General features: G+C 40.5%; 1 protein-coding gene across 1 annotated transcript; it reads left to right on the top strand.

The window, feature by feature from the left end:
* Positions 1-711: 711 nt before the first annotated feature.
* DNAAF5 (dynein axonemal assembly factor 5) lies at positions 712-27441 on the top strand. Its single transcript, XM_054643550.2, has 13 exons — positions 712-1280; positions 1855-2039; positions 3052-3176; positions 3611-3726; positions 7679-7911; positions 10336-10548; positions 12655-12798; positions 16645-16813; positions 19437-19584; positions 23029-23179; positions 24556-24712; positions 25862-26053; positions 26549-27441. Exons 1-13 carry the CDS (start codon positions 743-745, stop codon positions 26686-26688), a joined length of 2511 nt encoding a protein of 836 aa, XP_054499525.2. The 5' UTR covers positions 712-742; the 3' UTR covers positions 26689-27441.

The raw sequence follows: 27441 nt of genomic DNA, 5'->3' as shown, positions 1-27441 counted from the left end.
GGCTGGCACCGCTCGGTCCCCGGGACCCAGCAGCGGCTCCGTCCTGCCGGTACCGGCCCGGCCCCGGACCCGCCTGCCTTCCCGAGGGCCCGGACCGCGCCCGCAACGCTGTCACCCTGCCCTGGCCCTGTCCCCTGTTCCAGCCCTGTCACCCTGCCCTGGCCCTGTCCCCTGTTCCAGCCCTGTCACCCTGTCCCCTTGCTCTGTCCCTGTCCCATTCTAGCCCTGTCACCCTGTCCCTGTCCCCTCGCTCTGTCCCTGTCCCCCGCTCTGTTTGTTTCTCCCCGGCTCGATCCCTCTCACCGTCTCTGTCCCTCCACCCCGCTCTATCCTTGTCCCCCTCTCTGTCTTCGTCCCTGTCCTGCTCTCTGTCCCTGTCCCTATCCCTGTCTCTGTCCCCGTGTCTCTCTCCCTGTCCCCGTGTCTCTCTCCCTGTCTCTATCCCAATCCCTGTCTCTATCCCTGTCCCCGTTTCCCGATCACTGTCCCTGTCTCTATCCCGTGTCCCTGTCCCCGTGTCCCTGTCCCGCTCTAGATCCCTGTCCCTGTCCCCGTGTCCCTCTCTCTGTCCCAGTGTCCCTCTCTCTGTCCCAGTGTCTCTCAGTCCCTGTCCCTCTCTCAGTCCCTGTCCCTCTCCCCGCGCTGTTCCCGCACTGCCGGGCACGGCCGTAAAGCAGCGCGCTCCCTCCGTCGCAAACGCCCCGCGCGTCCCTGGCGACGCGGCTGCCCCGGTGCCGGGATCATGGCGGCGGCGGCCGAGGCGGCGGCCGAGCTGTCGCAGGCTCTGTCCCGGCCCCTCAGCCTCCTGCAGCAGCCCGACTGCGGCCGGGCGGCGCGGCTGCGGGCGCTGGAGGACATCCGCGCCCAGCTGCAGGGCCGGCCGGTGCCGGGCGCGGTGCTGCAGGAGGTGTTCGCGGCGCGGCTGCTGCGGCCGCTGTCGCGCTGCCTGGCGGGGGACGCGGCGGAGCGGTGCCGGGAGCTCGCCCTGCAGCTGCTCCGCCACGGGCTCAGCCAGGGCGAGCGGCCCTGCGAGGCGCTGCCCGTGCTGCTGCCGGCCCTGGCGCAGCGGCTGTGCCCGCCGCAGGGCGCGGAGCCCAGCGAGGAGCTGCGGCTCGGCCTGGTGCAGCTGCTGGGCCTGCTGCTGCAGCGCTGCGGCGCCTCCATGGCCCCCTACCTCGGCGACATCGCCCGCGTCCTCCAGGCCACCCTGCTCGACCACTATGCCGAGGTCAGGCGGGAGAGCTGCGCCTGTGCCGTGGCCTGCGCCAGGGCCATGCCAGGTGCGGCTGAGGGACGGGCAGCGCTGGGGCGGCGTGATGGGGGTGAGGAGGGCACGGGGATGCAGGCAGGAGAGACAGGAGGGGTCGCACACACCCTCACTCGTGTGCTCTGCAGGGTCTGATGGAGAAAAACCATGCCAGGGGTGCAGGCTGAGCTGTTCGGTGTGGGTAGTAGCAGCAGGAGGGGCTTGGGGAGGGTTTGTCGGCAGCGTTCAGCTCTGATACTGTATAAAGTTACTGCTACAGAAACACGGCCACATTACTCAGGCTGCTGTTCACAGTGGTACAGAAATCGTGTTGCTCCAGGTCTGTCACCCACGTAGAGAAAAAAAAAGAATTAGGGAACAGCATTAAGCCCTCCCCAAGTGCATTAGTCCATCCAAAATCGTCTCATACTGCTGGTCCCAACGACTGCATGGTGTCATGGATGTATCCATGCTACATAGAATCAGAGAGTGGTTTGGGTTTGAAGGGACCTTAAAGATCAGCTAGTTCCAGCCCTCTGCCATGGACAGGGATCCTGCCCGTGGTGGGAGCTCACATGGTTGATGTTTCTGTCTTTCTGCCCTAACAGAGCACTTCCATATGCAGTCAGAGTCTCTGATAAAACCCCTAATGCAAACAATTTCCCACCAACACTACAGAGTTCGTGTTGATGTGATTCAGGCTACTGGAGCAGTGATACAGTTTGGGAATGGAAAGTCTGTGGATGATGTCCTGTCTCATCTGGCCCAGAGGTTATTTGATGAGATTCCCAAGGTGTGCTTTTCTTCCTCCTTTTCTTGGCATTTATTTTAAATCTGTTTAAAACCCATCCCCATGGCATGGGTTTCTTGGTGTTTCTCCCCCTGCTTCCCCCGTTTTCAGCTGTCTTGCATTCAGCTGGGATCTGTAAATACATCTATCATGGTTTCATCCCAGATGGGATTGAGGACCACGCAGCCCCTTGCGCACTCCCAGCTCGTGTCACAGCTCCCTCAGCTGTTTGTGCAGCTCCTCACTAGCAGAGCTTGAGACACCCAAAAGTCCTTGACTTAGGGTAAACTGTGCTTAGCATCAAGTGAACATCAGTGTGTTATCAGCATTGTTCTCACAATAAATCCAAAAATAGCACCCTACCAGCTGCTGAGATGAGCTCTGTCCCAGCTGAAGCCAGGACAATGTCCCACCCAGCCTCTATCAGTTGTAATCTGTCCCAAACCAGTGCTGGAGACTGCTGTCCAGTTCAGCTGGGTGGTGAGGATTTTGTTCTAATGGGTGCCTTCCATTCTGTCTTTAATTCCTCACATCTCCCTGGCCCTTCATTTTCTGTTTTTTTCAGCTGCTTAGCAAACATGGTATGGGTCCCTAAGATGCAACTGAAGCAGTAATTTTAAAATTAATCTTTTCTTTGTAGTGAACAGAGAAAATTTTCTTCTGGAGATGTGCTTGGAAAACCACAAATTCCAGAGAAATGTATATTTCTTAAATTCTCAGGAAGGAATTAACCATGAGATTTTAGTTTTCTGAGTTAGGTCTGTGTCTTGTCTTCCTCTCACAGCTGTGCTTTTGTGCAGCAAACAGTCTAAGACAGAGAGAAAAATGAGAATGTGATTCCTTGTGTGTTCCTCAAGATGCTTCCTGCAAGTGAGGAAATGCTGGGTTCCTGTAATTTCTTCTGAGTGTATTGATGTGCTTCACCATGTCCTATATACAGAAAGCAAATATTGTTTTTATTGTATTTCTGTTATTCTCCTGACATGTTTAAAATAGTTTTTTTGTCTCCCTGCAGGTACGGCACGCTGTAACAGCTGTCATTGGAGAATGGTTGTTGCACCTACGAGACAGATACTCATATTTTCACAAGCTGATCCCTCTGTTACTTGGCAGCTTTAGTGATGAAATTCCTGAAAATACGTATGTGGAACATTTAGTCCTTTTTTCCCCCCTTACATAGAAGTCAAAGAAGTGTTCCTAAGCTCACAGATGTCTTGCTTGGAGGACAAAACCCCCACTGCTGTTTGTTAGTTTGTTTGCTTTTTCTTAGACTGAAAATATTAGCATTATCTTCAGCAACTTTTGTTATACTGTCCTTTCATGGTACATTCAATTAAATGTGAGAGAGACAAAAACAGGGGTGGATAGAGACAGAAGTATCCCTTGGGAGAAGAGGCCTCTGTCCACTGAGTAGAAAAGAAATATAAATTCTCAACTTAATGTGCCTAGGTTAAGTGGCAGGAATGCTTCCTATCCTTCCAGCTGAATTCAAGTAGTCAGTTTTTCCAGAAGTCACATTTTAAAGTGTTTTTCTTTGGGGGCATGGTGGCATAAAACTCTTATTTTATATCTAGGAAACTGGCTTGGACCTACTGGGAGAAGATAGGCTTGCAATGGGAGAAGGAGAATGAAGAAGATTTGAAGGATAAGATGGATTTTAGTATTTCACCATCTCATTATCCCAAAGGAGGTAAATGTTGTGCTGAAAGTGGTTTTTGCTTTGTGAGTAATCTCCAAGAGCTGCAGTGCAGTACTGACAGCAGAGCAGGATGTGTAATATTCATTACAATATGTAATATTAATGTAGAGAGGTAGCATGCATAAAATATATATAAAATTATTAAATTATTAAATTTAAATTTAAAAAAGTGATTGTTCAGTAACCTCATTCTTTTTTTTTTTTTTTTTTTTTTGTTAATACAAAAATTCATTTTGGAGAAAGTAAATGAGGCTGCCTATGCTAAAAAAAAGAAAAAAAGGTAAAGCAGTGGTGCAGAAACAGCAGTAAGTTCTACATCTACCAGCAGCCAGGTGCACAATGGGCACAGAAATGACTGGAAAGAAAGGCAGGAGAAAAGAACCCATGAGCTAAGTCCTTGAGTAATGAGTGCAGGTCACAGCATTAATGATCCATATAATTGGTGCTGAAGAAAAATTTGCAATGAAATTATTTCAGGCTTCTCTGTGAGACACTGGGATGCTACCTAAAATCTGCCAGGGCACATGAAGAATGTGGGAACAGAGTAATTTCCTTTATTATACACAAAAGCCCCAAGAAATGCAGAATGGGTAGTTTACTTTTTAGTACCATATGATTTATAGGTGGCTTTCAAACATTGTGTTTGCAGTAGCTTGAAGCTTGTTTCCTGTCTTGGATTCACAAAGTTAATGTTTAAAAATATGCATATGGGAGTTGGGGGAAGAGAGAGTTTAACTGGCTCATTTATTGATTTCTATACTCATATTTAACTGAACAAAAACTCTTTTGGTGTGAAAGAACAGGTTCATGCTTGACTTGTGCCTACATGACAATCACATCACAGAATACCCAGCAGCAAAATCCTTTCCATGACAGTGGGTTCCGGAGATCTTTCTTCTTTGAATTACACTTCTTTTTTTTCTTTAAAGTTGTTTTACTCAGTAATGCTTCAATGAAAGGGGAAGCACTTCATAATGGTGACTGGTTTGACAGAACTGTTTAGCTTTGAAGGCAGGCAAGTTGATCTGTCATCCTTCCCAATCTTTTTTCTTTCCTCCTTATTTTCTGGATAATTTTACCTCAGGGGTTTGGAAATGCTAAAAAACTTCCACTAGTCATGGCAGAAACGTATGTCTTCTCCTGGCAGTCAGAGAATCTTTTAACAGACACAAAGTGATGAAGTTGAGTGTCTCAGCTCCACTCACTTACTTTGCAATGACCATGATATAGTGAAGGTCATAAAAGGTTTAATTTCATTGTCTTGGAACAGTGATTACCATTTGTACAGCTGATGGGGTTACCTTGGTTAGTTTTGTCAGGGTGTGTGTTGAGGTTTGTGTGTGTAAGCTGTTGTGATGGGGCTTTTTAGAAAGTGACATCTACCAATTACTTCATAATTAAATGATGTGTGATCTCCTAAATAATCTCCTTAGCACAATAAATATGCTTCATGTATTTGGGCAACATTCCAGCCCCACATGAAATTGAATTTTCATGCATATTTCTTGGTAGAATGATGCAGTTAAGGCTTGAATGTGACATATATGGGTATATTTATATATATGTGCACATACTAAAGAATATTTTAAAGAAATGGCCTGATAATTTTGGACTTGAGTCCCAAGTTAATGGTGACTTTAAGGTATCATTTCTTGTTGTTTATCTTTACTTCCAAGTTGTATGTCTTATTAACAGTCAGGCTTGATGTGACAAATAGAAGAAAAGTCAGAGGAAAGGATGATTGTCTGCTTAATCCTACAGACACAGAACTTTAGCAGAGACACTAATGTACCTTATGTGGTGTCCTACCACAGCTTCTGTATGGAGGATTGGTATTATCTGTGCCCTTTCTCTTTGCTCTCCATGAACATTTTGTTGGTTTCTTTTATTAGGAGGGGGGTTTGTGTTGGTGTATTTTAGTATTTTGTTGCCATTTTTTGTGAATTTGGTGGAATATTTTTTTTCCAACTGTGAGTCTGTAGTACATTTTACTTGAGTAGCTTTGTCCAGCTGTCAGACTAATGGAGCTGCCCCAGAAGCCCTGCTTTGATCTCCCAGTGACAGATCCTGCAGGTCAGAGGGGAGCAGAGGGAGACCTGGTGTCATCAGGCACTGCACAGCCTGCACTGAGCCCCAGCACTCATTGCCTCAGGATACAGGTGCAGACAGTTTATAGCAGGGAAGTCTTTGACAGGAGTAGCTACAGGGATAAATGCCTGCATTTGAACATCTGAAATGAAGGAATTGCTGATAAAGAATGGGCCAAATTCTTCAAACAAAATTCTGCCTCGGGTTCAATAGGATGCCAGTGTGTATTTGCTGTCTCAAGTTGATTTCTTTATTTGACCTTTTGCTACTCATTGTCAGCTTTCGTAATCCAAAATGTTTCCTCCATTGACAAAAGAAGCAGCAATTCATGTCCTGATGCTTGAATTTTATTTTTTTCCCTAGTTAGGTATTTCAGTGGTATTTATAAGCCTCTTGTATCCTCAGACCATTTACTTTAGTCAGTTTTCCTTTTAGCATTTGTAGTTGCACAGGCCAGTGCAGGAAACTGTCAAGAGACAGCTCAGTCATTTTCTTCCTGAGCATTTACAGAACTCTGTATCAGAAATAAAAAATGCACTCACACATTCAGTGTATTTTGACACCTCATAATGAATGATGTCTCTTTCTTAAAACAGCATGTGAACATTGTGAGTGGCAATTATGAAATCTTGCTTATCAAAGAACAACTTCTCAGATTTTGTTTGTATAAACAAATACAGTGTTAAGAAAAGAAAATAGACTGTAGGAAAAAATCTCTAAAGAAGTTTATTGATGTTTTTTGGAAAGGGCTGTCACAGCTTTATCTGTAAAGTACAGAACAGGACATTTGTTAGATGCTTGTGATATTGGTCAAGTTGCTCTTCTGAATCTCAGTGATTTATAAATTAACTAACAGGTAAATTTGATGATTACCAAGACAGTACAGTAGGCATTTGTTGGGAAAAGTAAGTTTGTTAGTTCTCCAGAAATCTGCATCCTTTGTTGAGGCAGGGAATATATATTTGTAACACTTTTGAGTTCTTTTTGAAATCAAAAGACAAATCAAGCCACAAAAACTCACTTTCCACAAAGTCATTACAAATTAAATTTAGTCTTAAGAAAAAAAAAACAAACATCCCCCCCAACTCGTGTATCATCATTTTAAATGTATTATTCCATTTTTGAAACACTGAAGAGGCACTTTAGTGAGCTGCTTCTCCTGGAAAAGCCTTAGCAAGGAGATTATATAATAGCTGTGATTTTTAAAACACTGTCAATTTGGCCTGATCTATGACACAGCATCTGTACAAGCCATAGTTCGTGCCCTCTCTGCCTTCAATTTGCCAGATACACTTTTAACCTTTTCCTTTAGAGGGCACAATTGACATTGTCTGTTTTACTGCAGCTCATGTCTTCTGTACTGTTTGTGTCTTCTACCTTCTTTCCTCCTCCAAATTCTATTGAACTCAGCATTTGCATGCAAAGGTCTTTATTCTCTTTACTGTGTTTCAGTTTATTTTTCATGGGATTTGTGTTACTATCAAAATTGAAAGGGAATTATTAAGCTGTGTTTTCCAAAGTGGGTAAAGGCACACATTCATTTCAGTTCTCTTTCTGTAAACATTTTAAGACATAAAATCTAAATCACCATCCAATAATAAATACATAAATATTCAAAGAGCTGTGTGGAGTTTTAATTCTGCACTATTTAATTCTGCAATTTTAATTCTGCAGTATGTATTGCAAGGAAATGCAACTTGCACAGGTAAATTCCTCAGCAGCATTTGGAGTATTTTGTTCTATGCTGAAGCAGACACCCAGAGCTCTTACCTTGCAGCTTTTAAACTTTTCTGAGATTGTTATGCATTGGCTTTTCCTTTGATATTTCTTTTTGGGTTGTTTTTGTTTTTTCTAGAGACTCGGCCAGGACTGGGTTGTCGGGAACTGGTGTCGAGAAACCTCTCCAAAATTCTCCCAGGTCTCTGTCATGATATCACAGACTGGCTTGGAAGCACAAGAATCAAAGCATCCCAGCTGCTGTACACATTACTGCTGCATGCAGAGGATCACATCACCCAACACATGGAGCTACTGCTGAGAACTTTGTACCAAGCATGCTCAGATGAAGAAAGTGAAGTGGTTAAAAATGTAAGTTTGATCTGTTAAAGTAGCTGTTGTACACTGAATAAAGACTTTATAGTCTTCAGTCTGTCTTCTGAAGGTTGACTTTACCTTAGGTCACTGGGAATTGCCCAGGACTGAAGGATCAGGCTCAGGTTTATATGGATGTTAAAAACATGTGCACATTATACTTCACTAATCTGTTAAAATAAATGTATTCCTCTATTACTGGTATGAAGACCAACAGTAAAGTTATTTAAATACTGTTTAGTTTGTATGCCAACCCCATGAAGCATTGATAATAATCTCTCTGAAAATTATAAGCAGTGGATTAAAGTGTAAAAGCCTTGGGGCAACAAATTCAATGTGAAAAATGTGCAGGTCATGCCCTTTCAAGTTAATTTCACTTACCTCCCTCTGCTCCATAATCCGACCATATATTGAGGAATGTTTATTCCATGTGATACCCATATTCAGTGTTTGAATCTTTGACTTAATTCTTAGAAAATGTGGGGAAGGGGGGGTTTGTGAGGAATAATTAGTTTGATTTTTACTAACAGTTGATTCTTTCAACACTTTGATCAACAAACCAGTAAAACAGATGCAGTTGAAGACATGAGATAATTTTAGCAAAAGAAAGACAGGTGGTACAAATGTTTTTTAAAATTTTAAGATAAAATCTTCTGTTCCTGTTTCTACTCAAGGAAGAGAACATATGTATAACAAAAATATATCTACGTAGCTTACTCTAAAGTCACAAATTTTATTGCTTTGGGAAATTGGAAGAATGTGTTCTGCTTACTGGATGCAAATAGTCCAACCCTAAATCAGGCTCTTCTTTAGGTTTCTGCTCTCAGCTGGGCTAAAAGAAAACATAAATAATTAGGACAATAAGGCCATGCAGCCCTGCTGTCCTGTCAAATTTCCTATCAAGTGCTTATTGCTATAAATCTAAATTCAAAATATGTGTTCAAGCAGCACATAGCTGTCCCTTGCCTTTTATTGGTCATACTTGTCTCTTTCTTGGAATTCCACCACTAATCTTCTCACAGGTGCTTCCAAGAGATTTATTCCTGGTTGGGAGATGATTTCAGTATTTAATTGTACTTTTCCTTGTGCCAAACATAAGAGTCAGCAACTTCTGGTTTGGGATGCCTTTTATCTCTTAGTGATGCAGCTTCCCAGGGTACTGAGAGAGCCTGCTCTGGTTTGTCACTGTAGGAACCCATTGCAGAGCAGCCACCAACTTGGAGAATGTCCTTGTCTTTCTCCAGTCTAGTAATAGCAAATGAGGCCCTTTCCATTTTCCCCCTATTGAAGAGAGTAAATTGATCAGTACAAATGTATGAAATCATATTTTTGAACTCTTTAATTGTATTGTCCAGTTTTCAGAGCACTAAGAGTCTTTTTCCTTCTCTGTGGCAAATATGGAGGAGAATGGAGTTCACATCTACACAGAGGATGTTACAACTCCTTTGAGTCCTATCTTTGTGAAAAAAACCAGCTCTATATAGTGCAGATTTCAACTGTGGAACTCATTACTATGTGCTTCTATTGAGACTAAAAAAACTGGCATGATTCTCTTATTTATTTGGTAAAAAAAAAAAAAAAAAGTCACAGCTAAATCACTAGACTATAAATGATAGAGAAAGCTTTCATCTTTGGGGAAATGACCCAACCATGAAATCTGTGAGACTGGAAGAAGTGTTCCTGTTGCACAGGTAGTGCTGCAGTGTTTGATGGTTTCTTTATTCATGCACATAATTGTAAACTTTGGGCATCAGTCAGGCAGTAAGCCCTGGTGTGCTGGTATTTTATGTGGAATACAACATCCTGATACATCTGCAAGGCAGGGATGGGATCAAAGGCTGTCACTGTCATGGGGAATACACAGTCATGTAGGCCTTTCAGTTCAAGAAGTAAGATGGAAAGCAGTGGGCAGTTCCCCCCTGGCATTGCTTCCACACTTAACCTGATCTGTAATGTCAGCTTCAAGGTACAGTACAATAACAAAAAATTCCTCCTTCCTTTTTTTGTAGTTAGTTTTAAATCAGTTTTTAACAAACAGGGGTGATGCATTAAGGGCAAGCCTCAGAGCAGCATTTGAGGGACAAAGTGCTAAACCAGTAAATGTGCAACATCTGGTTACTCTAAATTAGAAACTTTATTACAGTGAAGTTGTACACTTTGTTTCTGTGCACTGCTTTCTCATGGAAGTTTGTCTGCTGTGGAGAAGGCTGCTTGCAATGCCTTATTATGTGCTTACTGAACATGTCAAGAAAATTTCTTCATGCATCTAATCATTACTGAGCAAGTGGAAAAGGCCTACAAGGCAACTGCTGAAGCATTTAAAATAACAGCTAGAATCATAAAAAGAAAAAGGCCATGATACCTTGAACAGTCTTTGTGTTTTCAGGAATATCCTCAAGTTATTCCTGTTCCTTTTTTCAGAGTGTGAAAGCAGCAGAACTGATTGGAACGTTTGTCAGCCCTAAGGTGTCTTTGAAATTAATCACCCCAGCCTTTGAGCAGACACCCAAAGCCTCCTGTGTGATGGTTCTGGCTGCAGTGATTCGAGGCAGCCCAAAAGAAATCTTACAGCCTCATGTGGCCCAGCTTGGCAACACACTGTCACAGGCTGGAGTCTGTCAGCGCTCTGAGGAGGTAAGGAAGGCTGAAAAACACACAGCAGGATACATGACCAAACTACTTTTACACTTATTCTCCCTAAATGCTCCCATTCCTATCCCTGCCTTGCACCCCTGTCTCGGGATACAGCTGGGGACGTGTGTCCAAGACAAGACAGGAGCTTCCCATTCTTCCTGGCCATGTTGTGGTCTCCTGGGCAAAACTGCTGCTTTCAGAGATTTACCAACAGTCCATCCTCTTAGCAGATGTAGGTTCAGGTTTGAGAACTGCTCTAAAAGACTTCATATAGTGGTAAGAAAATGAAGAAGCAAGGCAGGGAGAGAAGCAGCTGTTTAGTAAGTACTGTACTAACAAAGGCTGGTCCTGAGGCAGAGTTTAACCCATGGTTTGAAATTCCTTGTGTTCACAATCCAAACAAGATCATGAATTTCAATCCTCATCAGTAAAAATCACTGAAAATTTTGTATAGTCTATTGTAATTGTCATGTCAGGTTTCCCAAGATTCCCTCTTAATGTAATCTGATTTTTGTTTTCCATTCTTTTTTCCATTTCAAAAGGCAGGTGCCAGCACTTTATGTGTATATTTAGGAGCATGTTTTGCAAACTTTTGGGCTTGGTTTCTTCTCTTTAAGTGAAAGTCTAGAAGTAAGATCTTTATCAATTAGAAATTTACTTCCAAGGTAATAGCTGAGCCCAAAGACCATTTTTATCATGTTTATTTTAGCATTTGAAGAATGTTCACCAATTGCTATATAAGGAGATGAGAGATTCTCTTAAACATGGAATGGATGTTTTTTAACCTGCAGGATTTTTTTCATTCCCATGTTCAAAGGCAGAAATAGATCTGTTAGAGATGCACAAGAAGAATCCCTGTAGTTTTCCCCACAAATGAAATCCTGGCTTTCATTCCACCAGGAGTTTGTTAGACCTCTGCTGTTAAGATGACCAAAAAAGGGCCAGTGCTGTGCCTTGAGGAGCTCTGACTTCATGTCAGATGTAGGCTTCCCTTAAAACAGTTATTCATGTGTGCAGACTGAATCAGGCCTAATTGTCTTTCTCAGCCAATTGTAAGAAATACATTTCAAGTTCTTCCCTCATTAGGTTTCTTCCCTAATGGAATATGTACCAGTGATGCAGGAATTAACCTTAATCTCCATGAAGCCTGTGATGATTAGGAGCTCATATAAGTGGAAGCACCATAACCTGATTGTTCAAATAACAATTCCCTGAGGTATAGCTGCAAAATTGCTGTGAGGTTTAGGCTTACCACTTCCATTTGGCATTGGCTCCAGGAGTCAGATCCATCTGCAGCTGAAAGTTTGGCAGAATTGTTCCAGCCTTTAGTCTTGGAAAACAATCTCTCTCTATTTTAGCCAGTGAATGCTGCACAGACACTGTTTAGCTAAGGATTGACCATGTCCATGAGATTAATAACACTTATGGCTAACCTATTCCTAGACTCGATTTATTTTTTGGGAGTAAATTTGTAACAATGGCCCCTTCTGTTCCCTGACAGCTTCATGGATATCTGATGCACTTTATCATAGAAGTCATGGCAAACTAACTGACAACAGTATTGACTTGAATTGGTATCAGTTGGATCAAGATAACATGAATGATATGGCATCAAATGAGATAAATTGGCTGAGATAAAAGCAAAGGCTCAGGTTTTTTTTTGGTTTATGTATTTAGCTGTCATTGTTCATCCAAGACAGTCAAACATGGAATAATATTTCAAAGAGTTGTAACAAATATGTTATTAATTAACAAATTGCACTTGAGAAAGAGAAAGTCCTATCAGCAAGCACTCCAAAATGCTTTGATGTTTTTATTCACCATTCCCCAGTGGAACCATTGTGTGATTAAGAGCAGGGTCATTTATTTTGTTAACAGGACAAGGTAAACACAAACAAACAGTGTGAGAGGAAGATTATATTGTATTCTGTAAAACATAGAATATGGTAATTAGAAGAACTAACATGAAATTACCAATATGTTACCAATGTAAGGGATTATACAGTGCTCAGATTTAATTACTATCATTTCCCATATCTGTCCTTTAAAGAAAACCTTATATTTGCTAAGAAAACATAATAAATATGTGCTTTTATTAATAAATAGGTCTTTTATATGGAGCAGCTGCTTTATTGTGTACAAGCATTGATTGAAGTGTGCCAAGAAGACTGCAAAGAAATTAGCTTGCAGCTAATGAAAGTTTTGGTGACCATAATGGCAACACCATCTTCTCAGGACCTTAAAGAAAAGGTAAACTATGAGCTAGTTTAATATTTTGTTGTATTCTTGTCTTTTCATGTTGATAAGACACTTTGTGGAAACAGAGCCATAATTATTTGTGGGGAGTATTTGTGGCTGGTCTGAGATTGTGCATCTCTGACAGTACAGACTGTACATGGTTAGTACCAGAATTAAACCTGGAGTTGGGTTTACAGTTTAGGACAGCAGAGCCTGAAGACTTATGTTTTTTCATAACTTTGATTAAAAGCTCATAGAGTTAAAATACATTCTGGTTCCAGAGAAGGCCCTGGAATTCAGTTTTATTTTGTGATCAGAAGCATCAAGTATGGGTCTGTAGCTGCAGTTACAGCTATAATTTTCTGTTTCTGTAAGTGTGTTTAGGTTAGGTTTCAAAATAGGTGGCTTGAGGTGCATTACTGGAGCATGGGAATCCTGGTGGTGGATGGGGGCAGCCATGGGCCTATTAGAGCACTTTTTTTGGGTGGGTGTTAACCACCTGTCCACAGTTAGGTAAAGTTTCAGAACAAGAAGTGTCCAAGATTTTATGTTTGTACTGGATCCTGCAAAGCCTTGGGCATGCTGGTGGTGCTGGTTGAACTGTTGATGTTTACCTTTTAGTGGATGTAAGTCACTGGGAATGTTTGGTTATATGCAGGAAAAAACTGACATTTATTTTGAGTGTTAAAGAACAATTCACTTAGAGGTCAAGAGTACTACTGGCCTTAAAAATGTGATGGTTTCATAGTGATTTTTTCATCTTTAGCTAAATATCAGACTGATTTTACAGTAGTTGACCTTTTTACCTCCCCACAAGAAACAAAAGTTTGAATGTCACAGGAATGCTTTAAAATCAAGCACAGCTGTACATGCCCAGATAATAGATGAGCTTTTTGGCTCAGCATTATCTCACCCCCTTATTTTTCTCTTCCTCTTTCTTCCTGGAGCTAAATATCATATAAATCAACAAGCCATCCTCATGCAGTACAATTATGACCTCTCCCAGTTGTCTTTTTTCAAACACACACCTTAAGTGCAGTGGCTATTCTGCTTCCTTTGCTCTTGCTCCCAGGCATGGTGTTCCAAAGGCCTGTGGAGGATCAGTATTTATGGCCCCAGAGCTGACAGGCTGCCTCCAAGGAGAGCTCAGAGAGCTCTTCAGGAAGAAATAAAGTGGAACAAAGCTTGAAACAAGTACTGAAAAGACTTTGCAGGTCAAAGAGGGGTGGGATGATGATCTGTCTTATGGGAGTGGGATTTGGAGGTTTTGTTTGTTTGCTTGGGGGTTTTTTTGAAACAAAAAATCAGCCTTAGACAGATGGATCTGGAATGTTTTGTGGTATCTTGCCTGTTTATCCCTGCAGTGGTCTATAAAGTCAGCAATGTCCATTTAAAACCTTACAATTTCATACTCCTATTAAGAAAGCAGTTTCATGGAGATAAATCCTGATTTTCATAAATGGAAAACTTAATCTCCTGAGATTATTAAAGGTTTAAGATGTTCCTGCAGTTCCAGATGATTTTTTAAGTTGACAGTACTTTGGATGAGAATCCTTTTTTTCATTAGCCTTTCTTTCAGCTAGACACATACAAAATCTGGCACTGAGATTACATAATTGCAATATTTCAAAATTGTCAAAAAGACAAATATGTCTTGAATTTTATTTTTTTTCTCCAGTTACTGATTATTCCAAATCTTCAAAGTGAGCTTGGAGTAGGCAAGAAGTCCCTGTTAAAATAGCTTAGGAACATGTAGAACAAAAGTATCACAGCTGCTGTACAAGCATGAATTTTTGTTCAGAAAAGAAATCTGTGTTCAGACTCAAAAGATATTGAGTATAAACATAAATTATTCAAAAATTTGCATTATAGAACTTAGAGGCTTTATTGTAAGGGGACAGAAGACCAGTGAGATACTGGAGACAGCAACTGCTGTGACCTGGTGGTGAGCACTCAGGCCTGGCCTGATTTTTGGCTTTGTATCCATCGTGTTTGTGGTTGCTGGGGGCTGAGGGAATGGACCAAGAGCATGAGCTGAGCCCAGCAGAGGCACAAGGAGCAGGGTGGGCCACAGCCCCAAAGAGACTGAAGCTGTATCAGTTGGTGGGGTCCTGATTTGAGCCTGCCAGGGATTTAACTGGTAACCTAAAAATAAGCTTTTGTTTCATTAGCAGTGCCCTGTGCTATCCTGGCTCTTCTTTCAGCACACTGATTATTAGCAGGAAAATCTGGTGTCATTAAACTTGTTAGCTTTCAAATAGAGGAAAGAAAAATCACCTTAATTTTTATTTAACTGTGAGACACTGCTTAATGAGAAAACATGCATCAGCCTGCTGGCATATTTAATTTATTCTCTCTTTTTTTGTTTTTAATTGCATTCTTGAAACCACAAAATTTACTTTAAATCATATGTGAACAATGAATTATTTTGTATCTCTTGTTCAATGGAAAACAATCTTGTGTGTTATGTGTTTTGATGGGACTAAAAATGAGGAATAATTTCTGTCCTGACGCATTCTGTTTAATGTTACAGTTAATTTACAAGTAACTTATATGTAAAATATTCATTTATCTGAGTTGTTTTGGCTGTCTGCAGAATGCTTCCATAAAGGAGAAATCTACTGTGCTTGAGGCAGGCAAACCTGCTTTAAGAGTAACCTTTGTCCTTAGCAAATCCTGATTTATTTATTTTTTTCTTCGAATTCTCATTTATTTTCTCCACATCTGGTACTTCCATAAAAACATCTTTGTCTGGCAAGTGATTAGTCTGGAAGAGTCTAAAGGTCCTAGACATGTTTGAGCTAACTTGTGTGGTTGAGTTCAGCTTAAAAATATTAAAAATATGAGTACAATTTGTAGTTCTACTGCAGCACTTGGAGTCAAATGATGTCACTGCCAGCACTGCACTCATCTTTCCCTGCTGGAACTGGCCCTGCTGGCAGCACTTGTTATTCCTTAGTGAGGTTCCCAACAGGGCCTTGCTCCCCATTCTTGATTCACAGTCTACTGAAATCACCAAGGCTACAGATCCTGCTTCCAGCATGCTTTTAATCTCTTCCTTGGAGAAGTTTTATACTTCTGGTAGGAGCCTTCAGGAACTGTAAAAGCAAATTTTCATTTGCTTTGAAACACATCTGCTGCAAGTGATTAGGAAGATCTATAGGCATCCTTGCCAAGCATGCTCATGTCTGGAATTCATTTAGTAGTTCTTCTTACATGTTTCATTTGTCCATGTTTTATTTGCATGTCTCATAGGATAGTCTTAACTCTAAACATGAAGAAGGTATTTCTGATGTAACAGTGAGTTTTGGTACTCCTAAGCAACAGAAGTTGAGAATTTCAAAATGAGCCTGCCCAGCTACTACAAAGAGAGAGCATCTTTCATAACTAAAACTGAGGGGAGAAAGGGAAGAGGGGAAATTCCATGTTTTCTCTTACCTGCAACAGCAATGCTTTCTGGAAGCTACCATGGCATGGGATTGTGAGAAATTCCCCCTGTCTTCATGTTTTAAAGCATTCTTAAATTAAGGAGAAAAATCACTACATCTTTAAAACCACTAAGAGCCTTTTTTATGATGTGGTTAGTTTTTGGATAGGTCTGCACATAGGTTAGAGACTCTCTCATTTTGCTGTTAGGTTGCTGTGTTCTTGATGATTTCATTTTGAAATCAGGACAAATGTTTCACTTCAAATAAAAGTTAATGGATGTAGTATAGACAGACATTAAATATCAGCCTTGATTGTTTAATAGAAGCTATGAAAATCTTCCCATGTCTCTTCTTTTCTTACAGAATGAGTTTTAAACGTTTGAGGGTTTTTTAATGATTTCAGTTAAGTGTCCTGTCTCTGTTCTAACAGGTGGAGAAAACAATGTCTTCCTTAGCTGCAGTGCAGCAATTGGAAAGTTTTCATAGTCTCTACAAGCAGCACATAATTCAGCTGCTGGAGTGGCTTGCAGTGTCCTGTGAAGGCTGGAGCTGCTATTCCCCAGAAGTGTTGCAGTTCGAGGTCATCACAACCCATTCAGGTACAACTTATTTAGTTCTAAAAAAGATCCAGTCAGGATTTCCACAGCCTGCAGACAGCTTGTGTTTTGTAATGAACAGTGTAACATTCAGAACCTTCACAAGAACATGATGGAAAATAAATGTTGAAGCAGCTCATATTCCCAAAGACTGCATGGCTGCAGGGAGAATGCTAAAAGCACTTAAGGAAAATGCACTTCATTTTCCTATATGAATGAAATAAGTGAGGATTAAGTGGAGACAAATTGATGTAGCTTGTGTCCAAAAATCCATCTTTTTATCCCAGCTATTCACAAGTCTTTCAGAGGACAGCACCTCTCTGTAACAAACAGTTCCTCACTGTGGCTGTCCAGCATGTGGCTGTGCAGAGGTGAGTGACACACTCTGGTGTACATCTCACACTCCTTCAGTCCTACACAGGGAGCACTCCTCTGCCACAGTCCCCAGCTGGCATCTGCAGCAAGGAACATGGGGACAGGCAGTGCTTTCCACCTAGACACCCATTTTAAGATTATTAAAAGTTCTGTTTATTTGTTTTTTCCTTTCTGTTGGTTGTAAGGGGGATGGGGACAGTCACTTCATGAAGTATCACTGTGGCTGCTGCACAGGTATATTTTAAAGGAATATATCTTCTCAAAGATAACCTCATCAAACCTATGTGAAGCACCCACTTGTTGGTTTGTGCAGCACCCAGCATAAGTACTTTTTTTGGTTTTCATCTGTGAAAAGAACAAAAAGTTACTTCAGTGTGAGATTTGAGAGGCCAGCTTTTCTGTATATTTGTGCTCCCATTTCCATGACTGAGGGACTTCTAGACAGTTGTCTCTGTTTTCCTTAATGCTAAATAAATCATCAAATGTCTGGGCAAACATTTTGGCTTGCACCCAATACTGGTAATATGCTATTGTCTGTGTTTTCTGTCTGACACAGCAGCTCCTAGAGCTATTTTTTTTCTTTCTTTTCATTCCCACACATAATGTTGTTTTTAATCAATTTAATCAGCTTTACTCAATTCATATTTTGAGGTTTTTACTGTTTTTCATGAGCGTATGCTTAAGCTGAAATTAGCAATGTAGTTTATTTTGTTTATTTTCCATCTGTTGAATTTGCTGTTATCAGTTTGATATAGTAGTAGTATCTTGTGAATGTCTCAGAACTCACATGAAGCAATGTATCTTGAATAAATGCTGTGAAAATAAAGACCTATTTGTTGGCACAGACATTTAGCAAACTGCAGTTCAACACCCTGTATTGCTTCAGTCTAGACAGTGAAATTTGGGGTTTTTTCATTATTATTTTAAACATTGAATTTCCAGATATTATTAAATGCTATTGAGCTTGTTTTGGAAAATCTTGAATACTTCAATCTGTCCATCCCATGTGTGAGGAATATTCTTGTCATCATGAATACCACTGTTGTGTCTCCTCTGGAAGGGTTTTCTGAGTTTGTGGAGTTGGATGGAATGTGCATCTTAAGGATGCAAAGCTGAAGAAGTTCCTAAAGGAAAGTAGTTTATTGCAAAAATAGAGCAGCAAGAGCATTCTACAGCAAGAAGCTTGCGTGTGTACAGTCTTATGGACTCTTCCTCTTTAAAAGCAGGCAGATGTTAGTCATTATCAAGCACAAATTTCCCTCACTTGTGGGAAAGGAACTTCTTAAAATGTTGGGATAACAGCTTAGAGTTTTGTTTGTTTGTTTATTGTTTAAATTTATCACAGGGTGTGAAAATATTAACAAACTAAAGAGTTACTTTAGAAGATATTTTTATTTCAAGTAGCTTCTAAAATACATCATATTTTGGATTGTCTTATAAGCTGAAACTAAGCATTTCAACAGGGAGAAGGAATGCTGCTGCAGTAATTGTATTATCCAAGTTTTGAAGCTGATCCTTTCAAACAGGCCCTTTCCTATGCCTCTGGGAGTCATGAACATCTCAAATGCTGCATGTGGAAAAACTTGAAAGAAGAAAGTGTAGCTAATGCTGCTGTGTCCAGAGGTGTGAGGGTCATGCCAGATCCAGTGTAGTTTTTCATTAAGTTTAAGAAAACCAAAGCTTTGTGCATAGCCTCAGACTTGCAGAGTTACAAGGGAGCAGCATTAATCCTCCAGCCAAAATGCCTCTGGTACTGATGGTCCCAGCAACTCTGGGGTGTCATGGATAGATCCATGCCAGAGTCATGAAATGATGGAATGATTTGGGTTGGAAGAAGCCTTAAAGACCATCAAGTTTCAACTCCCTGTCATGGGCAGGAGCACTTCCACTACCCCAGATTGCTCCGAGCTTCATCCAACCTGGCTTTGGACACTTCCAGGGATGGGGCAGCCACAGCTCCTGTGGCCAAAGTGGTACAGCCATGCCAGGCTGACTAAGTGAGCCATGGGGAACTGATCTTCAGGCTGCCTTGGCCAAAACTGGGGTACCTGAGCCTGTTGGAGTTACCCTGGGGATCTGTGCACCACCAATGCGGTGTCACATGGATCCCTCAACAGCTGCCATGCAAGAGTGGGAGGCTCAGGACTGTCCTAACACCACTTGTATTAGAAATTTTAATGCACCCACATATGTAACATGTAAGTAGAACTTGCTAGTATTCTGAAAAAAGCCTTGTGTGTTTGTTTGCTAGGTGCTGTCATAGGTGAAGCTCTGGATGACTTTGTTCAGGTTCTGAGGACGTGTCTGCAGCCAAACAGAGATCCCCAGATGCGGTTAAAGCTCTTCACTGTTTTATCCCAGTTGTTGCAGAAAGCAAGTGAGACCATCAATTCTCAGGGGTAAGTGGAGCTCTGATTTCACACAGCTATTTGAAAACTCCAGTGGCACTAAGAAATAATGACCTTGGGAGTTATTTAACCCCTATTACCATCTCCATGTGAGCATGGCTGGAAGAAGAAAGACTTTCCCACCATCTTCTACAGCCTATTTTTCTTGCTGTAATTTTTAACAATGATTAGGAGGGTAGAGTGCAGTAATTAAAAATATATATATAAATAAATGGAAGTCTTGGCTTCCTCCACTGTAGTCTTCCTACCTGTGCCATTACTGGGAGTTAAAAGGAATGTCATGCAGATCTGGATAGTTTTCAAAAAGAAAATGAAGAGCTGTGGTTGAAAAGAATACTTTTTGAAAGCTAAAAGGGAGATTCTTAGGAAAAAAATTATGGAGGGGGGATGTTACTTGTTTAAATACTGTAAAAACTGTAGTCAGTTACTTGTTTAAATAATCATGTAACTGAGTTATAAGATTAATCTAGATATCTTACAATCCAGAAAAAAAGAAAAGCACTTTGAAAGCTCTTTGAAGTGTTCCAGGATCTGACTATTTGTTTTAAACCAGTTTGTATCATTTAACTGAGAATGCAAAGCCCTTGGAACCAAGAAACCCAATCCAATGAGCTGCCATCTTCATTAATATTCTCAGGAAAGGGAAATTATCAGTGTGCAAAAAAACAGAAGAATGTTGCAAAGTAACTCAGTGAGTATGGCCACACAGCACCCCAGCTCTGCAGACAGCATGATGGAAGCTGTTTTGCTCAGGGCAGTGTGAGTGAATGGCCTTTGTCAGGATGAGACACATCCAGGGAGGGTCACAGACATGTTTCTATGAAGGATGGTCCAGCCCAGCTCATGATGAGGCTCTGTGCTCTGACAACAAAAGCAAAACCATGAATTTTACCAGTAGGTTTATCTTCAGGACTCAAAAGCAGTGGAAGCAGCTAAATGCCTCTGAAGTTTTGATCCTGCTTACCATGGACACAGCAAATGTTTGCATGTAGGAGGTAACATGTGGAGTTTTTGTGTTTGAAGCATTGTTTGCAAAACATTTCTGGAGGTTTTGATTTGTAAAAGCCAATTCAATTTTGTTTCAAATTATCTGGGTTTAGGATGTTACAATTTAAAAAAAGAAACAGCAAAAGCATACACAGAAAACCCCAAGACTTATAAGGCAAAATGCAGCAGTGTCATAAAAGCAGAAAAGGAACCAATGCCAAACAAGAATGTATAAAAAATAATTAATATGGAATGAAAGTTTAAGTATGCAAGTTCATAAAACAAATTTTAATGGAAACCCAAGCTCTGCTTTGAAACATCTTCATAAGAGCAGGGTATTGATGTCTCTGCAGATCACATTTTAGGGCTCTTGTATCCAGCTGAGAATGAAGTATCAACTCTAAATACAAACAGCACAGACAGAGTATGTCCTTTCCTGGAAATTGCTGACTTTTAGAATTAAGTTACACAGATTAACAGCAATAAGATCTGAAAATGGAAAGAAGGAACATTTAATTGCATCAGCAACAGCAAAAATGAAATGTTAATGGTTATGAAAGATGGTGTTGGGGAGCAGTAGTAAGTTCCAGTTGCACTCTCACATTCACTGCTGTCAGTAATTTGTTTAGCTCCTTGAAATGGTTCTCAGAGTTTGGATGGGAAGGCTTTTGGTTATTATGCTAAACACAGTTGTGTGGTCACCTAATTGTGTTTGAGTCGGACATGACTGAGTCAGATAATTGCCAGATATTGCTTTACTGATTCTGCTTCAAGGCACTAGAACAAACACTCTCACAAATAGCACAGCACCATGGTTAACACAATGCTGATGGAATTTACCTTTGTGTTTTGACAGATTGTTTTCTCACTGCAGTTTAACAGAAAGTTTTATTAAAAACAGAAGCAGCTACTGATCAGATAGCACAGACAGCACAGAGCTGCTTTTAGCTTTGGAGCTGAAAGGAGATTTGGAATGATGTTGATCATTAGTTTTATTTTTTTTCCAACAACTTTTTTAACAGGAAATTATTAATGCTTAAAAATGTGTTTAAACTACCACATCTAAAGGGTTTTACAGATTTAGATGTGTCTAATGGGACGTCAGATTCCTTGTTATTACTTAAGTGCCATCTGCTGACAAGAAGCAGCAGTGGATGGATCTCTGATTTCTTCAGAGCCCAAGGGCTCCCTTGCCAAGGGGAAGCAGCAGCCAGGTGTATCTATTTCCATAATGTTGCAGGTGTGTGTCAGCACATAGCTGAGGCCTGGCAGTGCAGCTGCTTGTGCTTTAGTCAGGTAATACCTGGATAACAGGGACTACCTGCAGCATGGGTTCTTTTTAAAGTACTCCCTGGTAATCATTAGTTGTTAACAGGGACCTGTTATGTTCCTCCTGTGTCCTGGCACATCACTAAAGGGGCCACTCATTCACCCTGGCAGTGTGGGACTCTCAGAAAAGTCAACAAGAGCTTGTTCCCTTTGTATCAAGCAGCAGGGTGGGGGTGTGCTGTTGGGCTCTCAGGGGCTGCACTTTGAACAGAGCTCAGAGGGACAGTCAGGGGAGGTTCAGTCTGCTTGCACACTGCCAGCTGCTCTCTAAGGCACAGGCATAGTGGATACCCTGAGCCTCAGTTACCAGCCACAGCCAGCCTCTAATGTCTCTTTGATGCAGCAAAATATTAATTAACTTGTAAGATCTGTATTTTTTTTTCCTCTTGATTTGAGATTGAGCTGTAACTAAACGAGTGTGAGGGAATCCTGCCTATTGTAATTGCTGACTCTCACAGCAACTTTTAGCATTATAACATCCCATTGAATGGAGGAGAAGGAAAAAGCATCAGCAAAAACATGACAGATTTATGTGTTTGTAATAAAAAACCCTAGTATGGGGGACTGGCACCATCAGAAAATCCTACAGACCTCTCATCTTTGGGGGAGACAAGTTTCTGAGCCAAGAGAGAGCTGAGATATTCTGTGTAGGCTCCCAGCTGTATCAGTGTCATCAATAGCATTCATACTTTGCACATTATAAATACTTTTCCCTGGCCAGTCTCAAAGGGCCTCACAGATATTAATGAATCCTCACAGCACTGCACAGGGTGTTATCTCCACTGCACAGACAGGGAAGGTGAGACACAGAGAAGGTAAGAAGTTTACCAAGATAACACTGAGTCATGGTCATTGCCTGAAGTGGGAGAAAGTCTAGCCTCTCCTTTCTGTGAATGTTAGGTATTTGTTTAAACATTATCTAGAAAAAGTTGTGAAAAGCTTATCACATACATTACTATAACATTGCCTTAGATGATGTTATTTATTTTTTTACAGAGTCTTTTTTTTTCCCCCTTTTCTGCCTATGTTTCTATGACAGAAAATTCTCTTTTACATCCTGTCAGTCTCTTTATCACTTTCTCATGAACCTTTATTTTGCTTTCTTATTTTTGGCTTCAGGCTGTTCCCTAGCTACCTTGAGACTGTGATAAAAGACATCCTGGCTCCTAATCTGCAGTGGCATGCTGGAAGAACAGCAGCTGCCATCCGTGCTACAGCTGTATTGTGCCTTTGGGCTCTCATCCACTGTGAAATGCTTTCACCAAAAGAGGTAAAATCTCTCTTTCTCATCCTTTGAAATCTTAGGCAGGAAAACTAAATAAATGCAAGAGGAGAAAAAAAGAATAAATCCTTAGGGTAAATAATATTTTCAGAAGGACATACAGTCTTCATAATAAAATTCATTAATTGTAATTGAATGTTAATGACTGAAACAATCACTAGTTTGTTTGTTTGTTTGTTGAGGGATGATGCCATCCTGATAAGAAATCTGAGGCCATCAAAATGCTGAGATGTAAAACTGAGTAGCATCAAATTTTGTAGATATTTTTTTTTAACAGTTAATCAATTCTGTAGCCCGAGGTACTGACCACTGTGAACACAACAATCTGGGTGCTGTGAACACAACAATCTGGGTGCTGTGAACACAACAATCTGGGTGCTGGACATTACTGGCCCCGCAGCAGAGCCTGTGCAGCAGCACTGGAGCCAGCCAGGACGGGCTGTGCTGTCACGTGGCAAAGACAAGTTGTCTGGTTGCCTTGGAGCCCACAGGTCCATTTAGAGAAAATAAAAAACCAGCTAAAGATTCTGAGAAAGGACAGGAGGACTTGAAAGGCACATGAAGAATGTGAATAGAGACTGGAGTGCTAGCACTTGAAGAGTTGTTACCCATCCCTGAGAAACGATTAATTGAATCTGGGGGTGTTTTTGAAGGTCCTTTGCTAACAAAATTAGCATTTGGAAGTTATGCACTGGAAATATGTTAAATACAAGGTCATTTTTTAAAACAAAACTTTAATTTAAATGTTATTAAATGTTCACAGTCTTTATTGTCTTTATAACAGACCTTAACTGAGCAAAGTGCTTAAACACACATAACTGGTTGAGTTCACATATACAGAAACGTTGTTATCAGAAGCTGCTGTTGTAGCTGAACATTTTTCTCTGAATCGCTGCCTTAATGCCTATTTCTCATTGATGGCTGATGTGAAACCCTCGGAATTAATTCCAATTCCGAGCCTGCCAGCGCCCCCGGCCCGGCGCGTCCCGTTGGGCTCGGGGCGCCATCTGCTGCTCCCTGTGCGGAACGCTCGCTCCGCCTCGCCCGAGCCGCCACTATTTGGGTTTTTGGTTTGTTTTTTTTTTTAAAGGCGAGTAAGTTTTAAAGCTTTTACAAGCTTGAACATACATATGAGTTACATAAAACTCATCTGCTTGTATACTGAGTGCTCATGTGCTGGGTGATTGGTGGATTTTCATTTTCCAGGCTAAGGTAGAGGCAAAATTAGAGCTCTGTAACTTCAGGGATTTTCAGGGTAACATTTATAGCAATTTTTTAACTAAGCAAACAAGTATCTGGCACAGCTAATGGTAAATGCTGTAACACTAAGCATATTTTTTTAATGCTTTTCCTATTAACTGTAGATCTTAAGAGTGAAAGATGAGCTGATGCCCCAAATTATTGCTTCCATGGATGAAGACTCTAAAATTACTCGACTGATGGCTTGTCGTATTGTTGACGTTTTTCTGAAAGTCTGTGGGAGGCAGTTTGATGCTGATAAATTTAAGAACACTTACACAGGTATGTGTAAAGGTTTAGTAGACTTGGGGTGAGGGCATTGTTGGTTTGTTTGTGTGCTTTAATCAAGATTGCAATGTTGACATTTGCTTTTTTTACCCAAATGCCACAGTTTATTTGACTTTTAAGGGTTTGGCAGAACCGAGGAGTATTCCCAGCGTCATTATCCATCAGACCACTAGGTGGAACTTCACTCAATACTTTGGTTTGTGCAGGGCTTGCCAGCAGCTCATCTGCATTGCTTCAGAGTTTGGACTATGTGAAATAATGTGCTAAGTATAGTGAGAGCAGAACAGTACTGCAGTGTATAAATGGAAGTCACATTGTTCTCCGTGCTGTGTTTGAGAGCCAAGAGCAAACCATTTCACTGTACCATAAATAGACCTGAATAGGTAGTGGGTTGGGTTTTTATCTAAAAAAAAAAAAAAAAAAAACCAAAGAAAACTAATCTAGAGTTTTGTATTGCCAATTAGAGCTAGGAGCTGTAATGCCTCTTAGGATGGAGTTGAAGTGCTAAACTATTATTCAGAAGTACAGACTATGCTTTGAGCCAGGTTTTATGTTCTTATACAGACAAATAAATTTGGCTTTCCCCAACTCAGCATCTTAGCAACTGATATTTTTTCTGACATGGCACACTAGAAATCTTTTTATTTTGGAGAAATACATGATCAGATATTTCTCAAAATATATATGTCTTTGCATCTTGCATATTCACATAGTCTGCAGTGCAGTAATTCACTGAAACAGTAATATTTAATTTAATAATTTAATTAATATTATTTAATAATTTAATTAATATCAAGTTAATAGAAATGCTGTGCTTTATTAAACCTATAAGTACTTTAACTCTATAGTTCTGTAATGCATAAATAGACATCCATAGTTCCTTGTTAGAAGAAGTGCTAGATAATGTTCAATTAATTAAATACTTCTGTATATGCCTTTTATTAATATTTGGACAACATTATCCAACAACAATGAATGAGGAGATTTTAGGATCAGTGTGTACATCTATTTATTATGCTCACAATAGAAAAATACATCAGGAATACAACAATAATATGAATGTTGACAGAAAACATTTGTTTTTTCAAATGCAAAAGCCAACTGCAGTGTTGCCAGAGCATTTTGGTTCTTGGTCCTTTTCAGAGGTGTTGAAGCGTCTGGACGATGCCTCGTGTGAGGTGCGCCTGGCAGCTGCTCACACCTTGGCTAATTGGTTTAAGTGCTTAAAGGACAGTGATGTGAAATCCTCCATGGAAAATCATGTGGAGTTTCTCTACCAAGAGCTCTTGGTACATCTTGATGACCCAGATGAAAATCTCCAAAAAGCAGTCCTAGGTAAGAATTTCAGTCATGTATATTTTTAACAAAGTTTTTTAAATCATCATTTTGGGTGTTCATGAGGGCAGCACATACAGGTAGAGGATAACCCTGCCAGGCTGGAGCTTTCCTTTGGGTTTCAGTGGATGAGCTCTGACCTTTTACCTGTGTGCAGAATGAATGCTTTGCCCAGTGTTCCCCAGGGGAGGTAGCAGGGCAGCTGAACCTCCAGAGACTTTAGGGATGGTAAACAGGATATGGGGCACTGCAGGGTGTGACCATATCCCAGCCTGCAGGAGGAGCTCTCTGGAATTTATTAGTGTAGCAGCCTGTGTTGAAGAACATAAATATCAAAATACAGACCTCAGCAAATGGGGGAGGGAGGAATTGTGTTGTCATCCCTGCATCACTTGTAGAACAATTTCCTGGTTTGCTTTCAGCTCCTTTGAGGGGACTTGGGTAGAGAAACACAAAGTAGCTACTGATTTATAAAACATTATTTTTGCCTTACAGAAGTTTTAAAGGAAGGAAGCCTTTTATATCCAGATCTGCTGGTGAGAGAAATTGAAGGGGTTGTACACAAGCATCAAACACCAGTCTATTGTAATCAGCTGCTGCATCACATTCAGTCAGCCAAGGAATCAGCTTTATGAATCACTGCTGAGATTCTGTGTAGGAAACTGATGTGAATTCTGTATGACTTGGATTATTTTTGTTTGCTGAAGAAAGGCTGAGCTGGAAATACATTGTTTTTTCTTTGTAAATTCACTGTTGGTTCATTTGAAAGTGAAATTAGCACAATTCAATGTTATTTGCTGTTTGAACAGTTCTTTGTATTTCCTAGCAATAAAACAATGTTTTAATTCACTTTGCATTGGTTTTTCAGATACAAGGTTTAAAGAAGAAATGTTTTTCCAGGAATTTAATTTTTAGCTTATTTGACAATGTAATAATTTAATGTCAGAGTTACTAATGTAATACAGCAAGGATTCAGTCTTTCAAAAAGCTTTTCAAACTGGATAAAATCACACTTCACAGTCAGGTATGTGGTGACCAGTTTTATTAGGGAAAAAAACCAGCCAGACTTCTCTTTCATAATGCAGCAAAGAGTACAATGTTTTGAATATTCATATTTATGCTGATATAATAGGGAAATAGGTAGCACTAAAAGAATAGTTTTTATTTTTATTGTATTACATTTCATGACTGAGTAAAGCTGAATTTTTTAAATTAAGGTTTATACAGGGAAAAATGTGCTGTTTTGTCATTTAGATTAACAGAATTTATATTTTTGTACTAAATATATGTCATTTGCAGTTTTTATGTTTACACCACTGTGCCTTGGAAAGCAAGCAACATTTGTTTGCATATTGTTTTGAAATTAAATTCTGTGACTTTAGGTTAAA

Source organism: Agelaius phoeniceus, chromosome 16 (genome assembly GCF_051311805.1).
Source record: "Agelaius phoeniceus isolate bAgePho1 chromosome 16, bAgePho1.hap1, whole genome shotgun sequence".
In the NCBI taxonomy this organism is placed as follows: domain Eukaryota; kingdom Metazoa; phylum Chordata; class Aves; order Passeriformes; family Icteridae; genus Agelaius; species Agelaius phoeniceus.
This window is presented reverse-complemented; position numbering and strand designations above follow the sequence as displayed.

What these genes read in the sequence shown, in the direction of transcription:
- DNAAF5 (XM_054643550.2), top strand. Translation starts at nt 743, where the DNA reads ATGGCGGCGGCGGCCGAGGCGGCGGCCGAGCTGTCGCAGGCTCTGTCC. An exon ending in TATTTGATGAGATTCCCAAG is followed by an intron (nt 2,040 to 3,051) that starts GTGTGCTTTTCT and finishes GTCTCCCTGCAG; the next exon opens with GTACGGCACGCTGTAACAGC. An exon ending in CTCAGGACCTTAAAGAAAAG is followed by an intron (nt 12,799 to 16,644) that starts GTAAACTATGAG and finishes CTGTTCTAACAG; the next exon opens with GTGGAGAAAACAATGTCTTC.